The sequence below is a fragment of the Odontesthes bonariensis genome, chromosome 11 (assembly GCF_027942865.1).
Source record: "Odontesthes bonariensis isolate fOdoBon6 chromosome 11, fOdoBon6.hap1, whole genome shotgun sequence".
NCBI classification, from domain to species: domain Eukaryota; kingdom Metazoa; phylum Chordata; class Actinopteri; order Atheriniformes; family Atherinopsidae; genus Odontesthes; species Odontesthes bonariensis.
This window is the reverse complement of record NC_134516.1, coordinates 31,915,292-31,934,655: the sequence shown is the minus strand read 5'-3', so window position 1 is coordinate 31,934,655 and position 19,364 is coordinate 31,915,292. Positions and strand designations below refer to the sequence as shown.

The 19,364-nt window shown below is 44.4% G+C and overlaps 1 protein-coding gene across 1 annotated transcript in view; it reads right to left on the bottom strand.

Annotated features, from left to right (window-relative positions):
* Positions 1 to 386: 386 nt before the first annotated feature.
* Positions 387 to 19,364, bottom strand: part of LOC142391248 (uncharacterized) — a 38,584-nt gene continuing 19,606 nt past the window's right edge. The window contains exons 12-15 of the mRNA XM_075477017.1: positions 19,004 to 19,192; positions 18,805 to 18,875; positions 4,423 to 4,592; positions 387 to 579 (exon numbers count right to left, since the gene is read on the bottom strand). Of these exons, the coding sequence (XP_075333132.1) occupies positions 387 to 579; positions 4,423 to 4,592; positions 18,805 to 18,875; positions 19,004 to 19,192 (623 nt within the window). The remainder of the gene's footprint in view (positions 580 to 4,422; positions 4,593 to 18,804; positions 18,876 to 19,003; positions 19,193 to 19,364) is intronic.

Below are 19,364 nucleotides of genomic sequence, written 5' to 3'. Positions count from 1 at the left end.
ACTTAAATAAGTCAAAACAAAACAAGAGGTGGTGCCCCAATTATCGAGAGAAATATTAATTAATAACGTGCCCAACGCTACACAAGTCAAAGATTGTTCATTTCCAACAGTGTTGGAGGGGAGTTTGTTAGTATCAGCTGATTAACGGGCTTTTGGAGTTTTGCTGCTCCAAACTGTTGTTATTGTTTCAGCCAGAAATATTCACCAACTCTGGAGCTCTAGAAGCATCAGCCAGAGATTCTAGATTTGTTTCTGTCTGACAGATTCACTGTGTTTTCTCATTATTTAATGAATCATCATTTCATCAACTAAACCACTGAAGAAGAAAACAGACTTTACCATGAAGACCAGCACAACTTTCACATCATATTAATCTGAACAAACAACTAAAACATGGTGTCTGACCTCAGAGTCTTCAGTCCACAGTGAGGACTCTGCAGAAAGCTGCTCAGCTCCTTCTCTGCAGAGTCACTGATGTTGTTCTCACTCAGGTCCAGTTCTGTCAGATGGGAGGGGTTGGACTTCAGAGCAGAGACCAGAGAAGCACAGCTGATCTCTGACAAACTGCAGTTCTCCAATCTGAATAAAGAATAAAACATGTGAGCTGAAGCCAACAGGATGCAGGTTAAAACAGTCAAACAGAACAAGTGAAAAAGAGCTCTCATTAATATTAATGACAACATGCTGCTGCTTCAATAAAGACGGAGTGACTTCAGCTCTTAAACTCTGCCAGCTCCACCAGTGGCTCCATCCATACAAACTCATGTTGTGCAGCCAAATGATTCAAGTTTCAAAGAAAACAAACATGTCAGGAGGAACTTTGGAGCAAATGGGAACAAACTGATAGAAATGGAGATCAGGTTCACTGTTTTATTGAAGGTTAAAGGCACAAAAACATGGTGCAGTGATGGTTAATGTAATCATGGAATCAAACTTCTTTAAAGAGTCGACAGCAGCAGAACTTGTTACTGTGACTTGTTGTGTTTGAATATTTCAGTCAGTGCAAACATTACAGAGCCTTAGAAAAGTGTTGGAAGCATCCAGAGGTGGACTGATTGATCAGTTTGGCTGATTAATGGATGCTGATGGACGCTTTGACTAACTATCAGAATCAGTGGAGTTTGAGGCTGATGGTTGGGAGACCTCCCCCATCTCCAGCAGGAAGCTACAAAGCTGAAGTCAAGGAGGAGTCAGAGTGTTAAGTGCAGTGTTTCCATTCAGTCTTTAAACATCACAGCTTCCATCAGTCACATGATTTAGAAGCAGACAGAAACACAGCCGGCAGCAGCTCCACTGAGAGACTCATCTTCAGGAAATCCAAACACTGGACTAATGAGCAGATTAGTACAGATGCTCGCTACCAAAGCTGTTTCTCCATGGAGTTTAACTGGGCCAAAATATGAGTTTTTCCATCAGTTTAAACTGAAAGTCAAGTCTTATTATTTAAAAAGACATTTTATTCAAAGTCATACAGATGATTTTAATTTGAAGCTAACTTTGATTTGATATCAAATCTTCTCTTTTCTGTTATTCTTCATATTTTAGTGGCTGGCCTTCTCTTCTATGCGGTGGTGTGCTGGGAGGCAACTTTAAGAGGAGAGATGTCAGCAGACTGGACAGGCTGCTGAGGAAAGCTGGCTCTGTGGCTGCTGCAGAGCTGGAGTTCTTAACATCAGATGCAGAGAAAAGGACTCTGAACAAGCTGCTGTCCATCATGGACGATGAGCAACTGTGATCTGTGCTGAGTGCTGACAGAAACAGCTGACATTAACAAAGTGTGTCAGTGCTGCAGGTTATTTTCACCAGCACTCATGGAAATATAGTGTGGAGGAGATGTCTAAGAAAGGATTGCAGTTCCCACAGTCCCTGAAGGCAGCATGATGGGGGTCCCTTCAGCCTCCTCTGTTACTCTGGCAGTCAGGATTTAACACGCCTGTCAGCTGACGTCCTGGCTCTCAAAGCAGGTCAGCAGCAAAAGTTTGAAAGTGAAAAAACGGATCAGAAGGTGGAAAAAAGTTCAGAATCAAACAGAAAGTTTGTGAATCTGAACACAGAAAACATCTCAAACATGAAGAAATTAGACTAAAGTGGAAATAAAAAAGCTGCTCACACACACTCACAACCTCTAAATGTCACTAAATGTCAGCTTCACTTTCAGTTGGACTTGACATTGTGTAACAGAGGGAATTATTGATAGAATTCATGAAATAAAGCTCAACTGAAAGTGATTTCCTTTCAGTTATTAGTGGGAGAAGCTTTTTGGCTGCATTTTGTCATCATGAATGAATCTGACTGAAGATAACTGCTGCTGTGATGAAAGCTGTTTTCTAACCAAGTGTAGCGTGCTCTCAGGAAAGACAGAGAACAAGATGTTTACATAAAGATCCAACCTTTCTTGACATCAAGAAACATTCCCCTTTTACGACCCTTTCAACGGATTAGGCCAAAGGAGATAACGGAGCCAGATGTGAATCCAACTAAATGGGGTCCTTTGTGTTTTGAGTCTTCGCTCCCCCAAACCAGCTACGAACAATAAATTATGCAGGACACCTCCTGATAAGGGAAGCAGATGTAAGCAGCCCCCTCAGTACCAGCCAAGGAATGTTCAACTCTCCACTTTTTTTAGAAGAATAGAATCAACCCTAATCATCACTTTTCTTGGAATAAAACTGTTAAAATCGGAACTGCATAAATCTACAGATCATTTTGAAACATTCGCCATTCTTTTACATGAAGTATTTACCAAGTTATGGAATACTGGATTTAATAGAATCCCTTTCGTGGAGCCACAGCGCCCCCCAAAGGACATGGATAACGGACACTTTTCACTATGTCAGCCTAATGACCAAGGACACTCATAACTAAGGATGTTTAATGTTCTCATTATGTGCAATGCATAACCCAATAGTGTTAATTCCACAGGTATTACCCAAAGAGCTGCAGATTATTCTAGTTAACAGTAACCAAAAGTTGTCATACCATTTCTATCATGATAATATGAAGTATTGTATGCTGATAACTGTTCCATGCTCATATGTGTGTTTATGCCTGCTCGTATGCAACATTATTGTCTGTTAGGAACATTATATTGTCTAAAATCAATGTCATATGAGTTAAATACGGTATAAGGAAGAAGCAGGAATTCTCCCCTTTTTGTCTCATAAATTCAGCGTGGTCAACCCCCCTTTTTTCCGTTGGGTCAAACGCCAGCTGAACTCTGATTGGACAAAAGCTGACATGTGATCTCCAGCTTAAAAGAGAGGTGCGCATGAAATCACGCTCTCTTATATCCCTTACGCTCCGCAACTCTCTTGTCCTCTCTCTCTGTAACTATTAATTACCATTTTTTTAGACTTCCCCTTTCTTTTGTATAAATGTCTGGTCCAATACACGCGAGTGTGTGCCAACTCATACAGCCCAGCCAAGCCGCCGCTCTTCATCCAAGGAGGAAGAATAAAGAAGTCGATTCTACGTCATCCCGCTGGTTACCACGGAAACACAGCCTTCGACACCAACTCATCAGAAGGAAAGAACCACGGGATCTCTTACGCTACTACGACAAAGTAAGGTGCTGGTTTGAGATCTTTTGAAGCCGTGGATAAAATGAAAACTTTCTCTGAAAGCGACGAATGAGCAGACCTCCGCGGGCAGAAGACCGTTGGCACAATATCCGTGTTACAAACCAGATTTAGTCACATTTTTGATAGGTAACCCTGTTAGTGAACTGCTTCTTTCTTCCCTTGTATGCCCTTCTGAGTATTACCAATAATTCTAATTTCTGTCTCTTTATCAATTGTTTATACCCCTATATACCTGTGCAATGTTGAATAAATGTTTATAAGTAATCCATTCAAGCGCGTCACGGACAGTTACTAAGTCGGTTGTCACTTCAAACAGAACGTACGAATTAGAATGAGACTGATTATTAATTGATTATTAAATGATTATTAAATTGATTATTAATTTAACATACCAGGATCGTAAGATTTTAAACAGTTTTCCTCTTTGGACTGTATAATTTAAATAAGTCAAAACAAAACAAGAGGTGGTGCCCCAATTATCGAGAGAAATATTAATTAATAACGTGCCCAACGCTACACAAGTCAAAGATTGTTCATTTCCAACAGTGTTGGAGGGGAGTTTGTTAGTATCAGCTGATTAACGGGCTTTTGGAGTTTTGCTGCTCCAAACTGTTGTTATTGTTTCAGACAGAAATATTCACCAACTCTGGAGCTCTGGAAGCATCAGCCAGAGATTCTAGATTTGTTTCTGTCTGACAGATTCACTGTGTTTTCTCATTATTTAATGAATCATCATTTCATCAACTAAACCACTGAAGAAGAAAACAGACTTTACCATGAAGACCAGCACAACTTTCACATCATATTAATCTGAACAAACAACTAAAACATGGTGTCTGACCTCAGAGTCTTCAGTCCACAGTGAGGACTCTGCAGAAAGCTGCTCAGCTCCTTCGCTGCAGAGTCACTGATGTTGTTCTCACTCAGGTCCAGTTCTGTCAGATGGGAGGGGTTGGACTTCAGAGCAGAGACCACAGAAGCACAGCTGATCTCTGACAAACTGCAGTTCTCCAATCTGAATAAAGAATAAAACATGTGAGCTGAAGCCAACAGGATGCAGGTTAAAACAGTCCAACAGAACAAGTGAAAAAGAGCTCTCATTAATATTAATGACAACATGCTGCTGCTTCAATAAAGACGGAGTGACTTCAGCTCTTAAACTCTGCCAGCTCCACCAGTGGCTCCATCCATACAAACTCATGTTGTGCAGCCAAATGATTCAAGTTTCAAAGAAAACAAACATGTCAGGAGGAACTTTGGAGTAGATGGGAACAAACTGATAGAAATGGAGATCAGGTTCACTGTTTTATTGAAGGTTAAAGGCACAAAAACATGCTGCAGTGATGTTTAATGGAATCATGGAATCAAACTTCTTTAAAGAGTCGATAGCAGCAGAACTTGTTACTGTGACTTGTTGTGTTTGAATATTTCAGTCAGTCCAAACATTACAGAGCCTTAGAAAAGTGTTGGAAGCATCCAGAGGTGGACTGATTGATCAGTTTGGCTGATTAATGGATGCTGATGGACGCTTTGACTAACTATCAGAATCAGTGGAGTTTGAGGCTGATGGTTGGGAGACCTCCCCCATCTCCAGCAGGAAGCTACAAAGCTGAAGTCAAGGAGGAGTCAGAGTGTTAAGTTCAGTGTTTCCATTCAGTCTTTGAACATCACAGCTTCCATCAGAGTCACATGATTTAGAAGCAGACAGAAACACAGCCGGCAGCAGCTCCACTGAGAGACTCATCTTCAGGAAATCCAAACACTGGACTAATGAGCAGATCAGTGCAGATGCTCGCTACCAAAGCTGTTTCTCCATGGAGTTTAATTTTGCCAAAATATGAGTTTTTCCATCAGTTGAAACTGAATGTCAAGTCTTATTCTTTAAAAAGACGTTTCATTCAAAGTCATACGATGATTTTAGTTTGAAGCCAACTTTGATTTGATATCAAATCTTCTCTTTTCTATTATTCTTCATATTTTAGTGGCTGGCCTTCTCTTCTATTGCCCCTTTTCCACCGAACATTTTTGTACCAACACAGCTCTACACGGCACGACTCTACCCTGGTTGGGAGCTTTTCCACCGCGGGTTGAAGGTGGGACCCTTTACAATTTTGAGCCCCAGCAAGTACCTGCTTCAGAGGTGGGTCTAGTCGGTACTTGTCGGTGCTAAAACGTCACATGATCAGTGCTGTCCACTGATTGGTCAGGTGAAATTACGTCATACACGCAACGAAGTTCGGGGAGCTTTATATAATCACCCGCCATGTATGAAAACACACCTGCGAGAGCAACAGAGAATAAACAGAATTGCGAAGATGGAAGACCAGAGAAGGAAAGCCAACCCATGGACAGTGAGCGAGGTGCAGACCTTTCTGTGTGTGGTGGCCGAGGACCGCATACAGAAGGAACTGGACGGAGCGACAAGAAAGGAGAAGGTGTTCCAGGATATAACCAAGCTGATGGCTATCACCGGAATTCTCAGCAGTGCCGAGACAAACTGAAGAGTGATTACCGGCAGGTAAAGGACCACAACAGCCGGAGTGGGTCAAACCGAAAGACATGGAAGTGGTTCGACCAAATGGACGGCATTTACGGTCACAGCCCGGCGAACGGCATGGATACGGCGACGTCTTTGTTGGAGGCGATGGAAAATGGTAAGTTGTTCTTATCCCATTGGTGCAACGCATATGTCTTAACAAATGCATGTTTTATATCGTAACAAATACATGTTCAGTCTTTAACTTGTGTAAAAAGTTACACAGGTGTCTCATGTAAGTTGTTCTGAGTGAGCTAGCAAACAACGCTGTTTTGGAAGGCTAGCACAGTGTCTCACCTATGCAGTTACGTGTATGCATTTCGTATGTTCACACTTTTTATTTTTTTTCCCTCAAGACTCGGTTTGTTCAACCGATGAGTGTTCGGTTGCTGAGGTCAGCGAAGATCCTCCAATCCTGCAGGCTTCAGAACCGACATTGGCATCGCAATCTGGAGCTGAGGGAAAAGCTGCTATCTGCATTCCACCGGCACCAACACTCCTGCTGTTTACTTTTGTACTGTCTTTTTTAATAAAGAGCTTGGATTAACTAAACAATATGAACTGTCAACTGCATTACACATTACACTCCATCGTTGTGTTAACTTTTGACTAACCGGGCGTGACACTTTGTAGTCACCTGAAACCGACGTTACGTTAATGGTGACCGGGCCGACTCCGCCCACTTCCAGGCCACAGTTTGGGTGGAAAAGGAAATGTTACTGGTGCCGTGTTGTGTGGTGTAGTGTTGGGCTATATCGAACCGAGTAGCGTAGGGCTAGCTTGGCGGTGGAAAAGGGGCATAAGTGGTGGTGTGCTGGGAGGCAACTTTAAGAGGAGAGATGTCAGCAGACTGGACAGGCTGCTGAGGAAAGCTGGCTCTGTGGCTGCTGCAGAGCTGGAGTCCTCAACATCAGATGCAGAGAAAAGGACTCTGAACAAGCTGCTGTCCATCATGGACGATGAGCAACTGTGATCTGTGCTGAGTGCTGACAGAAACAGCTGACATTAACAAAGTGTGTCAGTGCTGCAGGTTATTTTCACCAGCACTCATGGAAATATAGTGTGGAGGAGGTGTCTAAGAAAGGATTGCAGTTCCCACAGTCCCTGAAGGCAGCATGATGGGGGTCCCTTCAGCCTCCTCTATTATTCTGGCAGTCAGGATTTAACACGCCTGTCAGCTGACGTCCTGGCTCTCAAAGCATGTCAGCAGCAAAAGTTTGAAAGTGAAAAAACAGATCAGAAGGTGGAAAAAAGTTCAGAATCTGACTGAAAGTTTGAATCTGAAAACAGAAAACATGTCAAATATGAAGAAATGAGACTAAAGTGCAAATAAAAAACTATGAAAGAAGAATGAACTTTACATTCAAACTGAAATAAACTTCTGCTGCACTTTTTTTCACTTTGAATCTGGTTTTTTTGTTCCTCAGAGAAACTGATGAAGCTTCATGTTTCTTATCTGCTGTTTCTCAGCCTGCATTCACTCACATGCTGTTCACAGCAACTCTGAGCTCTTACTGAATAAAACAGGTGGGAACAGCTCCCACACAGCCAGCAGGGGAACAGAACAGCATGTATCTGCAGTGATGCAGCAGTCCCTGCCTCCCTCCTTCATGGCAGCTCAGTGATCATCCTTTGTGTCTGTGTTGGGCTCACCTGCACAGGGTCGCAGCACTTCACCTGTTCAGCTTCTCTTTGGCTGCACAGCTATCAAACACTGACTCTGCTCCATGTTTTCACACATTTCTCACCTGATGGAAAGCTGCTCACACACACTCACAGCCTCCTTCCATCTGCCGTTACCAAGTAACAAGTTAGCTCACAGCTTTTCTTCCATTCATTGTCCAATCATGTTATTCTTCTTCTGATAAACTCTTCTCTGTATTTTCCTCACAGTCACTAAATGTCAGCTTCACTTTCAGTTGGACTTGACATTGTGTAACAGAGGGAATTATTGATAGAATTCATGAAATAAAGCTCAACTGAAAGTTATTTCCTTTCAGTTATTAGTGGGAGAAGCTTTTTGGCTGGATTTTGTCATCATGAATGAATCTGACTGAAGGTAACTGCTGCTGTGATGAAAGCTGTTTTCTAACCAAGTCAAAGATTGTTCATTTCCAACAGTGTTGGAGGGGAGTTTGTTAGTATCAGCTGATTAACGGGCTTTTGGAGTTTTGCTGCTCCAAAATGTTGTTATTGTTTCAGCCAGAATTATTCACCAACTCTGGAGCTCTAGAAGCATCAGCCAGTGATTCTAGATTTGTTTCTGTCTGACAGATTCACTGTGTTTTCTCATTATTTAATGAATCATCATTTCATCAACTAAACCACTGAAGAAGAAAACAGACTTTACCATGAAGACCAGCACAACTTTCACATCATATTAATCTAAACAAACAACTAAAACATGGTGTCTGACCTCAGAGTCTTCAGTCCACAGTGTGGACTCTGCAGAAAGCTGCACAGCTCCTTCACTGCAGAGTCTCTGATGGTGTTCCAGCTCAGGTCCAGTTCTGTCAGATGGGAGGGGTTGGACTTCAGAGCAGAGACCAGAGAAGCACATCTGATATCTGACAAACTGCAGTTCCTCAATCTGAATAAAGAATAAAACATGTGAGCTGAAGTTAACAGGATGCAGGTTAAAACAGTCCAACAGAACAAGTGAAAAAGAGCTCTCATTAATATTAATGACAACATGCTGCTGCTTCAATAAAGACGGAGTGACTTCAGCTCTTAAACTCTGCCAGCTCCACCAGTGGCTCCATCCATACAAACTCATGTTGTGCAGCCAAATGATTCAAGTTTCAAAGAAAACAAACATGTCAGGAGGAACTTTGGAGCAAATGGGAACAAACTGATAGAAATGGAGATCAGGTTCACTGTTTTATTGAAGGTTAAAGGCACAAAAACATGCTGCAGTGATGTTTAATGGAATCATGGAATCAAACTTCTTTAAAGAGTCGACAGCAGCAGAACTTGTTACTGTGACTTGTTGTGTTTGAATATTTCAGTCAGTGCAAACATTACAGAGCCTTAGAAAAGTGTTGGAAGCATCCAGAGGTGGACTGATTGATCAGTTTGGCTGATTAATGGATGCTGATGGACGCTTTAACTAACTATCAGAATCAGTGGAGTTTGAGGCTGATGGTTGGGAGACCTCCCCCATCTCCAGCAGGAAGCTACAAAGCTGAAGTCAAGGAGGAGTCAGAGTGTTACAGTTTTTCTCTATTGCCAAAACACAAAACCCAGTACTCTAAACCAAATGACCAGTTGCCTAAATACATTTAGTAAAACTACCACCCCATTTGCCACAACCACAAACACAATTCACCAGTAGACTCTGTTCACAAAACCCATCCCCTTTTTCTCAAAACTCTAAACACATTTTGCCTTGCTAAAACACATTTTGCATATATCTCTGCTCCAATATGCATTGTGAAGCTCATGTGATACAAAATGCCACCCAGTCAGCAAAACTTGAACACAATGAACATAGCTGGTGTCATTCAGTAAACACAACGACTCATAATTGAAAACACTTATTGCAAATGATGTGACCACACCTATATAAATCAGTTTGCTGAAGGTTCCAAACAAAAATGGATGATCAAGGCAGAAGAAGAGGAGTTCATGCAGGAGGAGGGAGAGGAGTTCGTGCCAGAGGATCATTGGTGACAATTTGAACTTTCCGAACATTGACAATGTCAGCCTGACAACCATAGACAGAGTCCTCAAGCGCCAGAGAGTACGCATGAAGCAGGCCTATAGGGTACCCTTTGAGCGCAACTTTTACAGAATAAATCACCTCCGTCACCTGTATGTGCAAGTAACTATGAGGCTGGCTTCAACCTCACAAAAAGGAGGAGAGGCCGTAACATCATAGGACGGAGAGCTATCGTATGATGTGCCCGGCCAACGTGGAGGAAACATCACTCTCTGCGCTGTCATGAGTTTTAGAGGGCTTCTCCACCGGCATGCTGAACTTGGTGCCTACAACACTGAGCGTCTCCTCACCTTCCTAGGAGAGCTCAGAGATGTTTTGCATGACAATGACCACCCGAATGCTGGGCCAGCTGATCACCACGACCAGCAGAATCCTGGGCGGGCTGATCTTCCCATATATGTCATCCTCTGGGACAATGTTACAGTTTTTTACGATTGAATAAACACTAAAATCAAAAGTATTACACAATTATCAAAAGCTTACACTCAACGAGCAAAACTCGGCCCAGATTTGCACCACTGTAAGCACAAAGTCAGTTCACACTTTTTGCAAAACAATACACACAGTGATTTGCAAAACACTAAACACGCTTGCATGCATTCGACACAGAAGTATATCAAGATGTCACTTCCTTGCAATTCTAAAGCACTGACTGTCAAATGACTACACCTATGTGCCAATTGGTTAAACACAGCCATCAGGTGTGCAAACACAAGATTGCTTAATTGTAGACACACCAATCAGGTTTAAGCACTATAAATATGCAGCAAGTGAGTTCACCTATCTTTTACCAAAATGGAAGGAAGAGGAAGAGTGAGGGTGAGAGGAGGAATCGCAGGAGGAGAAGGAGGCAGAGGTCGTGTCAGAGGCCGCGCCAGAGGTACAGGTAGAGGCGGAGGTGGAGGTCGAGGAAGAGGAGGAGGAAGAGGAGGTGCAGCGGAAAGAAGAAGAGGACCAAATTTAACCAATGAAATTCGCGCAACTCTTGGTTTGACGATGAGGGAGGCTGGACTGAGAGTCCAGCCAAATCTCAGCAGATACACCGTGGCATCTGTCATAAGGGCTTTCAGACAAGAAAACAGGTAAGAACTAACTGTTATTAATAGCTGTTATTGTGTGCACCATATCAGCACTTTTGATATGTTTGGTGTGACATTTACAGTAGGTTACATGCATTTTGCTCTACATAGGATTGAGGGGCAAGTGCAACAAGGAGAAAGGGCTCCCATTTTTACAAGACTGCAGGAGAGAGAGATTGTGAGCATGGTTTTGGCAAATAATGCCATCAGGCTTCGTGAAATCCAGGCCAACATTCTTGGAGACCAAACCATCTTTCAGAACGTGAATCAGGTCTCTCTGTCCACTATAGCACGCATCCTTAAGACACATCAGGTTCAAAGGAAGCAGATCTATCGAGTGCCTTTTGAAAGGAACTCGGAGAGGGTTAAACAGCTTCGGCATGAGTATGTGGAGGTATGTATTGTTCACTTTAGCACTCTGATGTTACATACTGCACTCATAACCTTTTTACATGTAAATGTACCGTACAACACCGTAAATCTATGCTGAACTACACAATCTTGTCTTTCACTGTATTTTAGAGAGTTTTACAAATGGATGCTGAGCCAATTCCACATGAGTTCATCTATATTGACGAGGCAGGGTTCAACCTCTCAAAGGTGAGAAGGAGAGGAAGAAATATAATTGGCCAGAGGGCAATTATCAGTGTGCCGGGGCAACATCACCCTGTGCGCTGCAATTACCCAGAATGGGGTCCTCCACCGTCATACCAACATGGGTCCCTACAAAACACCCCACATCCTCACATTTCTGGACAGATTACACAACCTCATAGCCACACAACCGCAACAGATGCAATACATTGTCACCTGGGACAATGTTTCATTCCACCGCTCTGCTCTGGTTCAGAACTCAAGCAAACAATCATAAAACGGCATTAAACTTTCATTTGCAGAGACATGAAACTCACCGTGTGGTCTGTGGTGGACAGCGATACGTTGGCTCAAAAATCACCGCGAAATACGCTTCCAGAGAAGTTATATTACCATTATTGTCCGTCTTCATTGATTTGTATTGTACACAAACAACGCACTATCGCCACCTACTGGCTGGATGTCTTGCTGCTGCTATTCAACGGTGTCCGGAAAAATAGGTCCACCAAATGCTAAAACAACTGTTAGAAGGCACATTTCGCTGCGATTTTCGGATCAATTTATCGCTGTCCACCACAGACCACACGGTGAGTTCCATGTCTTTTCAAACGAAAGTTTAATGCCGTTTTATGATTGTTTGCTTGAGTGGTCATTGACTCAATGCAAAGGTGGGGGGGCTGCAGCAGTGGATACCTAAATGCTCCGTTCAGCACCAAATGTCCAAATTGTGATCAGAACATCTATAATTCACCCCAGACTACCTAAAAACAGGGCTTAATGTGCAAAATGGCGAACTAACCCTTTAACATCAGATGCAGAGAAAAGGACTCTGAACAAGCTGCTGTCCATCATGGACAATGAGCAACTGTGAGTTTTGCTGAGTGCTGACAGAAACAGCTGACATTAACAAAGTGTGTCAGTGCTGCAGGTTATTTTCACCAGCACTCATGGAAATATAAAGTGCAAGAGGTGTCTAATTGCAGTTCCCACAGTCCCTGAAGGCAGCATGATGGGGGTCCCTTCAGCCTCCTCTACTATTCTGGCAGTCAGGATTTAACACGCCTGTCAGCTGACGTCCTGGCTCTCAAAGCAGGTCAGCAGCAAAAGTTTGAAAGTGAAAAAACGGATCAGAAGGTGGAAAAAGTTCAGAATCTGACAGAAAGTTTGAATTTGAAAACAGAAAACAACTCAAATATGGACAAATGAGACTAAAGTGCAAATAAAAAACTATGAAAGAAGAATGAACTTTACATTCAAACTGAAATAAACGTCTGCTGCACTTTTTTTCACTTTGAATCTGGTTTTTTGTTCCTCAGAGAAACTGATGAAGCTTCATGTTTCTTATCTGCTGTTTCTCAGCCTGCATTCACTCACATGCTGTTCACAGCAACTCTGAGCTCTTACTGAATAAAACAGGTGGGAACAGCTCCCACACAGCCAGCAGGGGAACAGAACAGCATGTATCTGCAGTGATGCAGCAGTCCCTGCCTCCCTCCTTCATGGCAGCTCAGTGATCATCCTTTGTGTCTGTGTTGGGCTCACCTGCACAGGGTCGCAGCACTTCACCTGTTCAGCTTCTCTTTGGCTGCACAGCTATCAAACACTGACTCTGCTCCATGTTTTCACACATTTCTCACCTGATGGAAAGCTGCTGACACACACTCACAGCCTCCTTCCATCTGCCGTTACCTAGCAACAAGTTAGCTCACAGCTTTTCTTCCATCCATCGTCCAATCATGTTATTCTTTTTCTGATAAACTCTTCTTTGTGTTTTCCTCACAGTCACTAAATGTCAGCATCACTTTCAGTTGGACTTGATATTGTGTAACAGAGGGAATTATTGATAGAATTCATGAAATAAAGCTCAACTGAAAGTCATTTCCTTTCAGTTATTAGTGGGAGAAGCTTTTTGGCTGGATTTTGTCATCATGAATGAATCTGACTGAAGATAACTGCTGCTGTGATGAAAGCTGTTTTCTAACCAAGTCAAAGATTGTTCATTTCCAACAGTGTTGGAGGGGAGTTTGTTAGTATCAGCTGATTAACGGGCTTTTGGAGTTTTGCTGCTCCAAACTGTTGTTATTGTTTCAGCCAGAATTATTCACCAACTCTGGAGCTCTAGAAGCATCAGCCAGAGATTCTAGATTTGTTTCTGTCTGACAGATTCACTGTTTTCTCATTATTTAATGAATCATCATTTCATCAACTAAACCACTGAAGAAGAAATCAGACTTTACCATGAAGACCAGCACAACTTTCACATCATATTAATCTGAACAAACAACTAAAACATGGTGTCTGACCTCAGAGTCTTCAGTCCACAGTGTGGACTCTGCAGAAAGCTGCTCAGCTCCTTCGCTACAGAGTCACTGATGTCGTTCTCACTCAGGTCCAGTTCTGTCAGATGGGAGGGGTTGGACTTCAGAGCAGAGACCAGAGAAGCCCAGCTGATCTCTGACAAACTGCAGCCCCTCAATCTGAATAAAGAATAAAACATGTGAGCTGAAGCCAACAGGATGCAGGTTAAAACAGTCCAACAGAACAAGTGAAAAAGAGCTCTCATTAATATTAATGACAACATGCTGCTGCTTCAATAAAGACGGAGTGACTTCAGCTCTTAAACTCTGCCAGCTCCACCAGTGGCTCCATCCATACAAACTCATGTTGTGCAGCCAAATGATTCAAGTTTCAAAGAAAACAAACATGTCAGGAGGAACTTTGGAGCAAATGGGAACAAACTGATAGAAATGGAGATCAGGTTCACTGTTTTATTGAAGGTTAAAGACACAAAAACATGGTGCAGTGATGTTTAATGGAATCATGGAATCAAACTTCTTTAAAGAGTCGACAGCAGCAGAACTTGTTACTGTGACTTGTTGTGTTTGAATATTTCAGTCAGTCCAAACATTACAGAGCCTTAGAAAAGTGTTGGAAGCATCCAGAGGTGGACTGATTGATCAGTTTGGCTGATTAATGGATGCTGATGGACGCTTTGACTAACTATCAGAATCAGTGGAGTTTGAGGCTGATGGTTGGGAGACCTCCCCCATCTCCAGCAGGAAGCTACAAAGCTGAAGCTACAGATCTGTTCTTCTTCAACTTAAATCTGAGTCTCTGCTCTCTGATAAACTGTTGAGCGTACAAATGTCCTTCTCTCATGTTTAAACCCTTTTCCTTCATTCAGCCTCTGTGGAAACTGAGAAATGGATAAGGAGTTGGAGGAAAACATGAGGGAGAAGCACAGCTGAACCGTATACAAACGTAAAATAAGTTCTCCCAAATAAAATAGGAAGTACAGCTAACAAGATACAGAAGAGGAGCTGATTTCATTAGAAACATGACTGGAATACAGAACATGGAAGTAGAGCAAAAACTGAGTCAGCACAAAACAACAGCTTTACAAAAGTAAAAGAAAGACAAACCAAACAGACATTTTCCTTCTTTTCCTTTAAAATCATTAACCTGGAGGAAGCTAATGTAGTACAACATTTGCATCAGGGTGTTGCACATCCCCATATCTCCTCCTTCTTGGATCTCCTTAAATCCACAATAAGTTCCTTATTCTTGGATGTGTTTAGGCCCAGATTGTTGTGGAGACACCGGTGGGTCAGGTGCTGGACCTCCTCCCTGTTGGCCGGCTCGTCATCGTTTGTCCTACAGCGGTGGTGTCGTCAGCTAACTATGTGGGTGGGTTTACTTCACAACTAGTTGCCACACAGTTAAAATGCAAAGAAGTCTTTAACTCGGAGCTTTAGTCCCTGGGCTACAATAAAGCACTGGTTTGAAAGTTGGACAAGCTTCCAGTGGCCTGACAGTGTAACCATGGCTAATGGTGAACATGCTTCTCTCCCTTTTCTGACTCTTTCTACATTAAAGTCAACATTTGAAGTTGGTCAGTGAAACACTGTCAAGTTATTTCTATCACATTTTAGAGAAAAAAAATTCCCAACTTTTCTGGAAAATGAAATCTAATGTGATGATTAAAAAGGTCAAACTTCCTCAGTACTGACTCAACTTGCTGCACTCTGATCTGTTATTGTGAAGCTGAATCATGGATTTTCTGTCAGTTATGGCTGACAATCTGACATTTTTAACATTGATCAGAACAATCTTTGAGCTTGGAGAAGGTTTTCAAAATTGCGAGTCTAAAGTCGGAAAATTCGAACTGATACAACTTTCAGGTCCCTCCCCCAACCTCTAACAAGCTCCGAATCGCCCCCCAAACCCCTCCCCCTCTGTGGACGAGGTTGTGCACTTGAATTCACACCAGTGTGCGCGCACACAAGCTGGGGCAGACTCAAGCTCAGCATGGAAGACGTGGTTGGTGCGTGTTCTGCTCAGACAATAGATAAATAATAAACCTAAGGTGATTGGTTAAAAACAGCCGGGAGCGCTCGATTTTTGCAAGCACGATTACAGGCTTCAGAGGGAGCTACAGAATTCGGGATTTTTCCTAAACAGCCTATTTAATATTCTACTTCCAGAATCCCATGACAGTTCAAGCTAATATGACTAAAAAAAAGTTGCCGACGGCAGCTTTAATGTCAGAAATAAAACAACAATGCATCACTTCTGCCTGACCACATTTAAATGATTTACTGTGTTTATCTTTTTAATCTGGGACATCTTGAAATTCATCAGTGAATGGGTGGAGCCTTTCTGTTCGGAACTTCAGATGAAATGTTGAACAGAACCTGCTTCAGATCAGGTCATGTGATCACCACCTGTTACCACGGTGATCTGACACTGAAAACTGACTGACTTTAGGCCCAACAGTCCTCGGTAAGCCATCAATCTGTCCTTGTAGCACAGCCCTCTGAAGAGGTGGCACCATATCTCTGTGCTGGCAGGGCTCTGCTGCACATCTGTTACTTCTGGATTTTTACATTTTGAAACACAAATCAAAAAGCTTCTTCTTCTTTGGTGTAATTCTGAATTCCATACTGGTTTTCGCACACTTTTTTATGGATTCTTTTAGCATGTGATCCTCTCAACTTTGGTGATTTTTCATCCTTCATGTTTAAAATACAGTGCTGAGTCAGTGCTTTGCCATTTCCTCCAGTCTGTCACTAACTACTGGGTGAAGGCTAAAACCCAAAGGAGACTGAGTCATTGTAGTTAAAGCGACTGAACTCTGCACATTTGTCATGTTCAAAGTATCAGCAGAACCAGCAGTTCTATTTCATCCTTACTGACCGCCAGAGGCGGTGCTTTCAAGCACTGGATGATACATCTTGCGCATACGCAGGTCGAGTGTTTATACCAACAACGTCACTCGTGACCCCCTGCTGACCCCGGAGAGCCTATATACTTCCGGCAATATCAGCAGGTCAGTCCTTTTTCATCTTCTCGCTGCGCAAGGTAAGTTACTGCGTCTGCATATGAGACGAATTCTAAAACCAAATTTTACTTCATCGTTCGCTGCTGGTGGTCTCGCGACGTCCCGTCGAGGCTGCGAGCTGCTCGCCCTTCAGAGACCGCAACGAACTGCCGAGAGGTATGTAACCTTTTTTCTTTCCCTCGGCTGATGAAGTTTACTGACCAGCTGTTACAAGCGCCGGTCTAGGTAGCATGCTCGCTCCTTCTCCCGGTGCTGTGCGCTGCACGTGAGTAACAGTCTGTTTATAGTTGCATTGTCGGTGAAGGCTACATTGCTAGCCCTCTCCCGGCATCTGTAACCTGCCTATGTTAAGCGGCCAACTCGGTTGTGCCGGTTCTTTGATTTTGTTGCTGCTATTGTTCTGCCCCTCTCCTGGTGTAAGGCGGCGTTTGCGCCCCCCACTCCCAGCACAGGTGGCCTATAGTGGTTGTCAGTGAAGGCACCGTGTGTGGCTCCCGCTCCCGGCATCCGACTATAGACATTGTATAATTACAGCAATTGCCCCTCTCCTGGTGCACGGCGGCGTGTGCGCCCCCCGCTCCCAGAACAGGCGGCCTATAGTTGATTGTTGGCGAAGGCACCGTTTACGGCTCCCTCTCCCAGCATTCATCTATTAGTAAAGGATTTTCTTTTGTATGAAAATCTATAAGTAAAGAATTTTCTTTTGGAAAAAAAAAAAAAAAAAAAACCTTCACTTGCCCCTCTCCAAGGGGCCTATAGTTGATTGTTGGCGAAGGCACCGTTTACGGCTCCCTCTCCCAGCATTCATCTATTAGTAAAGGATTTTCTTTTGTATGAAAATCTATAAGTAAAGAATTTTCTTTGAAAAAAAAAAAAAAAAAAAAAATCATAACTTGCCCCTCTCCACGGGGCCTATAGTTGTTTGTTGGCGAAGGCACCGTTTACGGCTCCCTCTCCCAGCATGCATCTATAACTAAGAAGAAGACATATATGAATAAGAATTCATAAATACGTACTATCGTCAAATACACTGTGTGTGTGTGTATATAGAGCTAGAGGTGGTCCCGACATGGATCACAACCACTCCTGCTCAGCCTGTATGGCTCCTCTACAGCTTGAGGATGGCCATGATCTGTGTCCTTCGTGCCTCGGCCTTGGACATCTGAGGCAGGGTCTCTCAGACGAGTCCTGCATGAATTGTGGCATTTTGCCTCATGCTGTCAGGGCTGCAAGGCTGGCCGAGGTAGAGCGCCTGTTGGGCCCTCCCTTGTCTCCTCAGTTGACCCCTGACCAGAGGCTGGCCCCGTCTCGGTCTACCCGACCCCGGCGTCGGCCTGCTGAGACTGCAGGCCCCACCTCCGGGAAGAGGGCCAAGGGGTCCGGGCTTACTTCTAGAGTGGATCAGCTGACAGCGGAGCTTGACAGCATGAAGTCCCTCCTCCTGGCTCTCCAGCCTGGGGCTGGAGCAACCCTGCCAGGTGCCCTTGTTCCTCCAGCGGCCTCCTTCGGGCCGGAGGAGGATGCGTTTTCCATAGCAGCTTCGGCTACTATGTTTCAGGACTACGCTCCGGACGTGCTCCTGGGAGACGAAGCCTCCCGTCCTTCTGCAGCGGGCTCCCTTTCTTCAGCCCGTGGCTCTGCGGGTGGTAGTGAGGACGGCTCTGTGGGAGCCGCCATCCGTACGGCTCTAGCCAGGCTACAGCTGGACGTGCCGCAGGCTCAGCCAGCTTCGGCCAGTGCCTTTTTGAGGCGCTCCTCAACCCCCGCTGAACTAACTGTACCTCCATCAGAAGAGTATCTGAGGGAATTACAGAAGTTCTGGAGGGACCCTAGGGCCCCTGCCCGTCCGACAGCTGATGCTCGGACCCTGGCAGCCATGCAGGACGCCTCCAAGTTCGGCCTGGACCGCATGCCAGCAGTTGAGCCCACTATAGCCGCCCTGATCGTCTCACCCAATGAGGCTCTGAGACAGGAGGTGTCCTCGCCCCCAGTGCCGGGTTACGGATGAATTGCTGTCGAAGGCCTATGAGGCGGCAGCACGTATGGCTCGCATGGGTAATTCCATGTCCCACCTGCTGCTCGCCCTGTCGTCATCCCTGCAGGAGACTGAGCTGGACACTTCTGTCCACGGTATTACTGACGCCTCTCTACAGGCCTTTGCACTGATGTCCAGGGAGTTGGGACGAGTAATGGCTACTCTCATACAGGCTCGCCGCCAGGTTTGGTTGGCGCAGTCCCCTCTCTCGGAGGCCTGCTGGAGAACCCTCCGCAGCGTTCCGGTGGAACCGGGGGAGCTGTTTGGTTCCGCGGCTCTGGAAGCCCTCGAGCGCACGGTCCAAGCTGGGAAGACCCGACAGCAGCTGTCTGAGCTTCACAGAAGCGCGCCGCCGCCTGGCAACCCTAGGGGTCGTCCAGCTGCCCCGCAGCGCGGCACCCACTCACGGGCCAGGGGCCTCCTTCGGCCCCAGTACTCACGCCCACAGCCTGCTCAGCGGCAGGCGCAGCCCTTTCG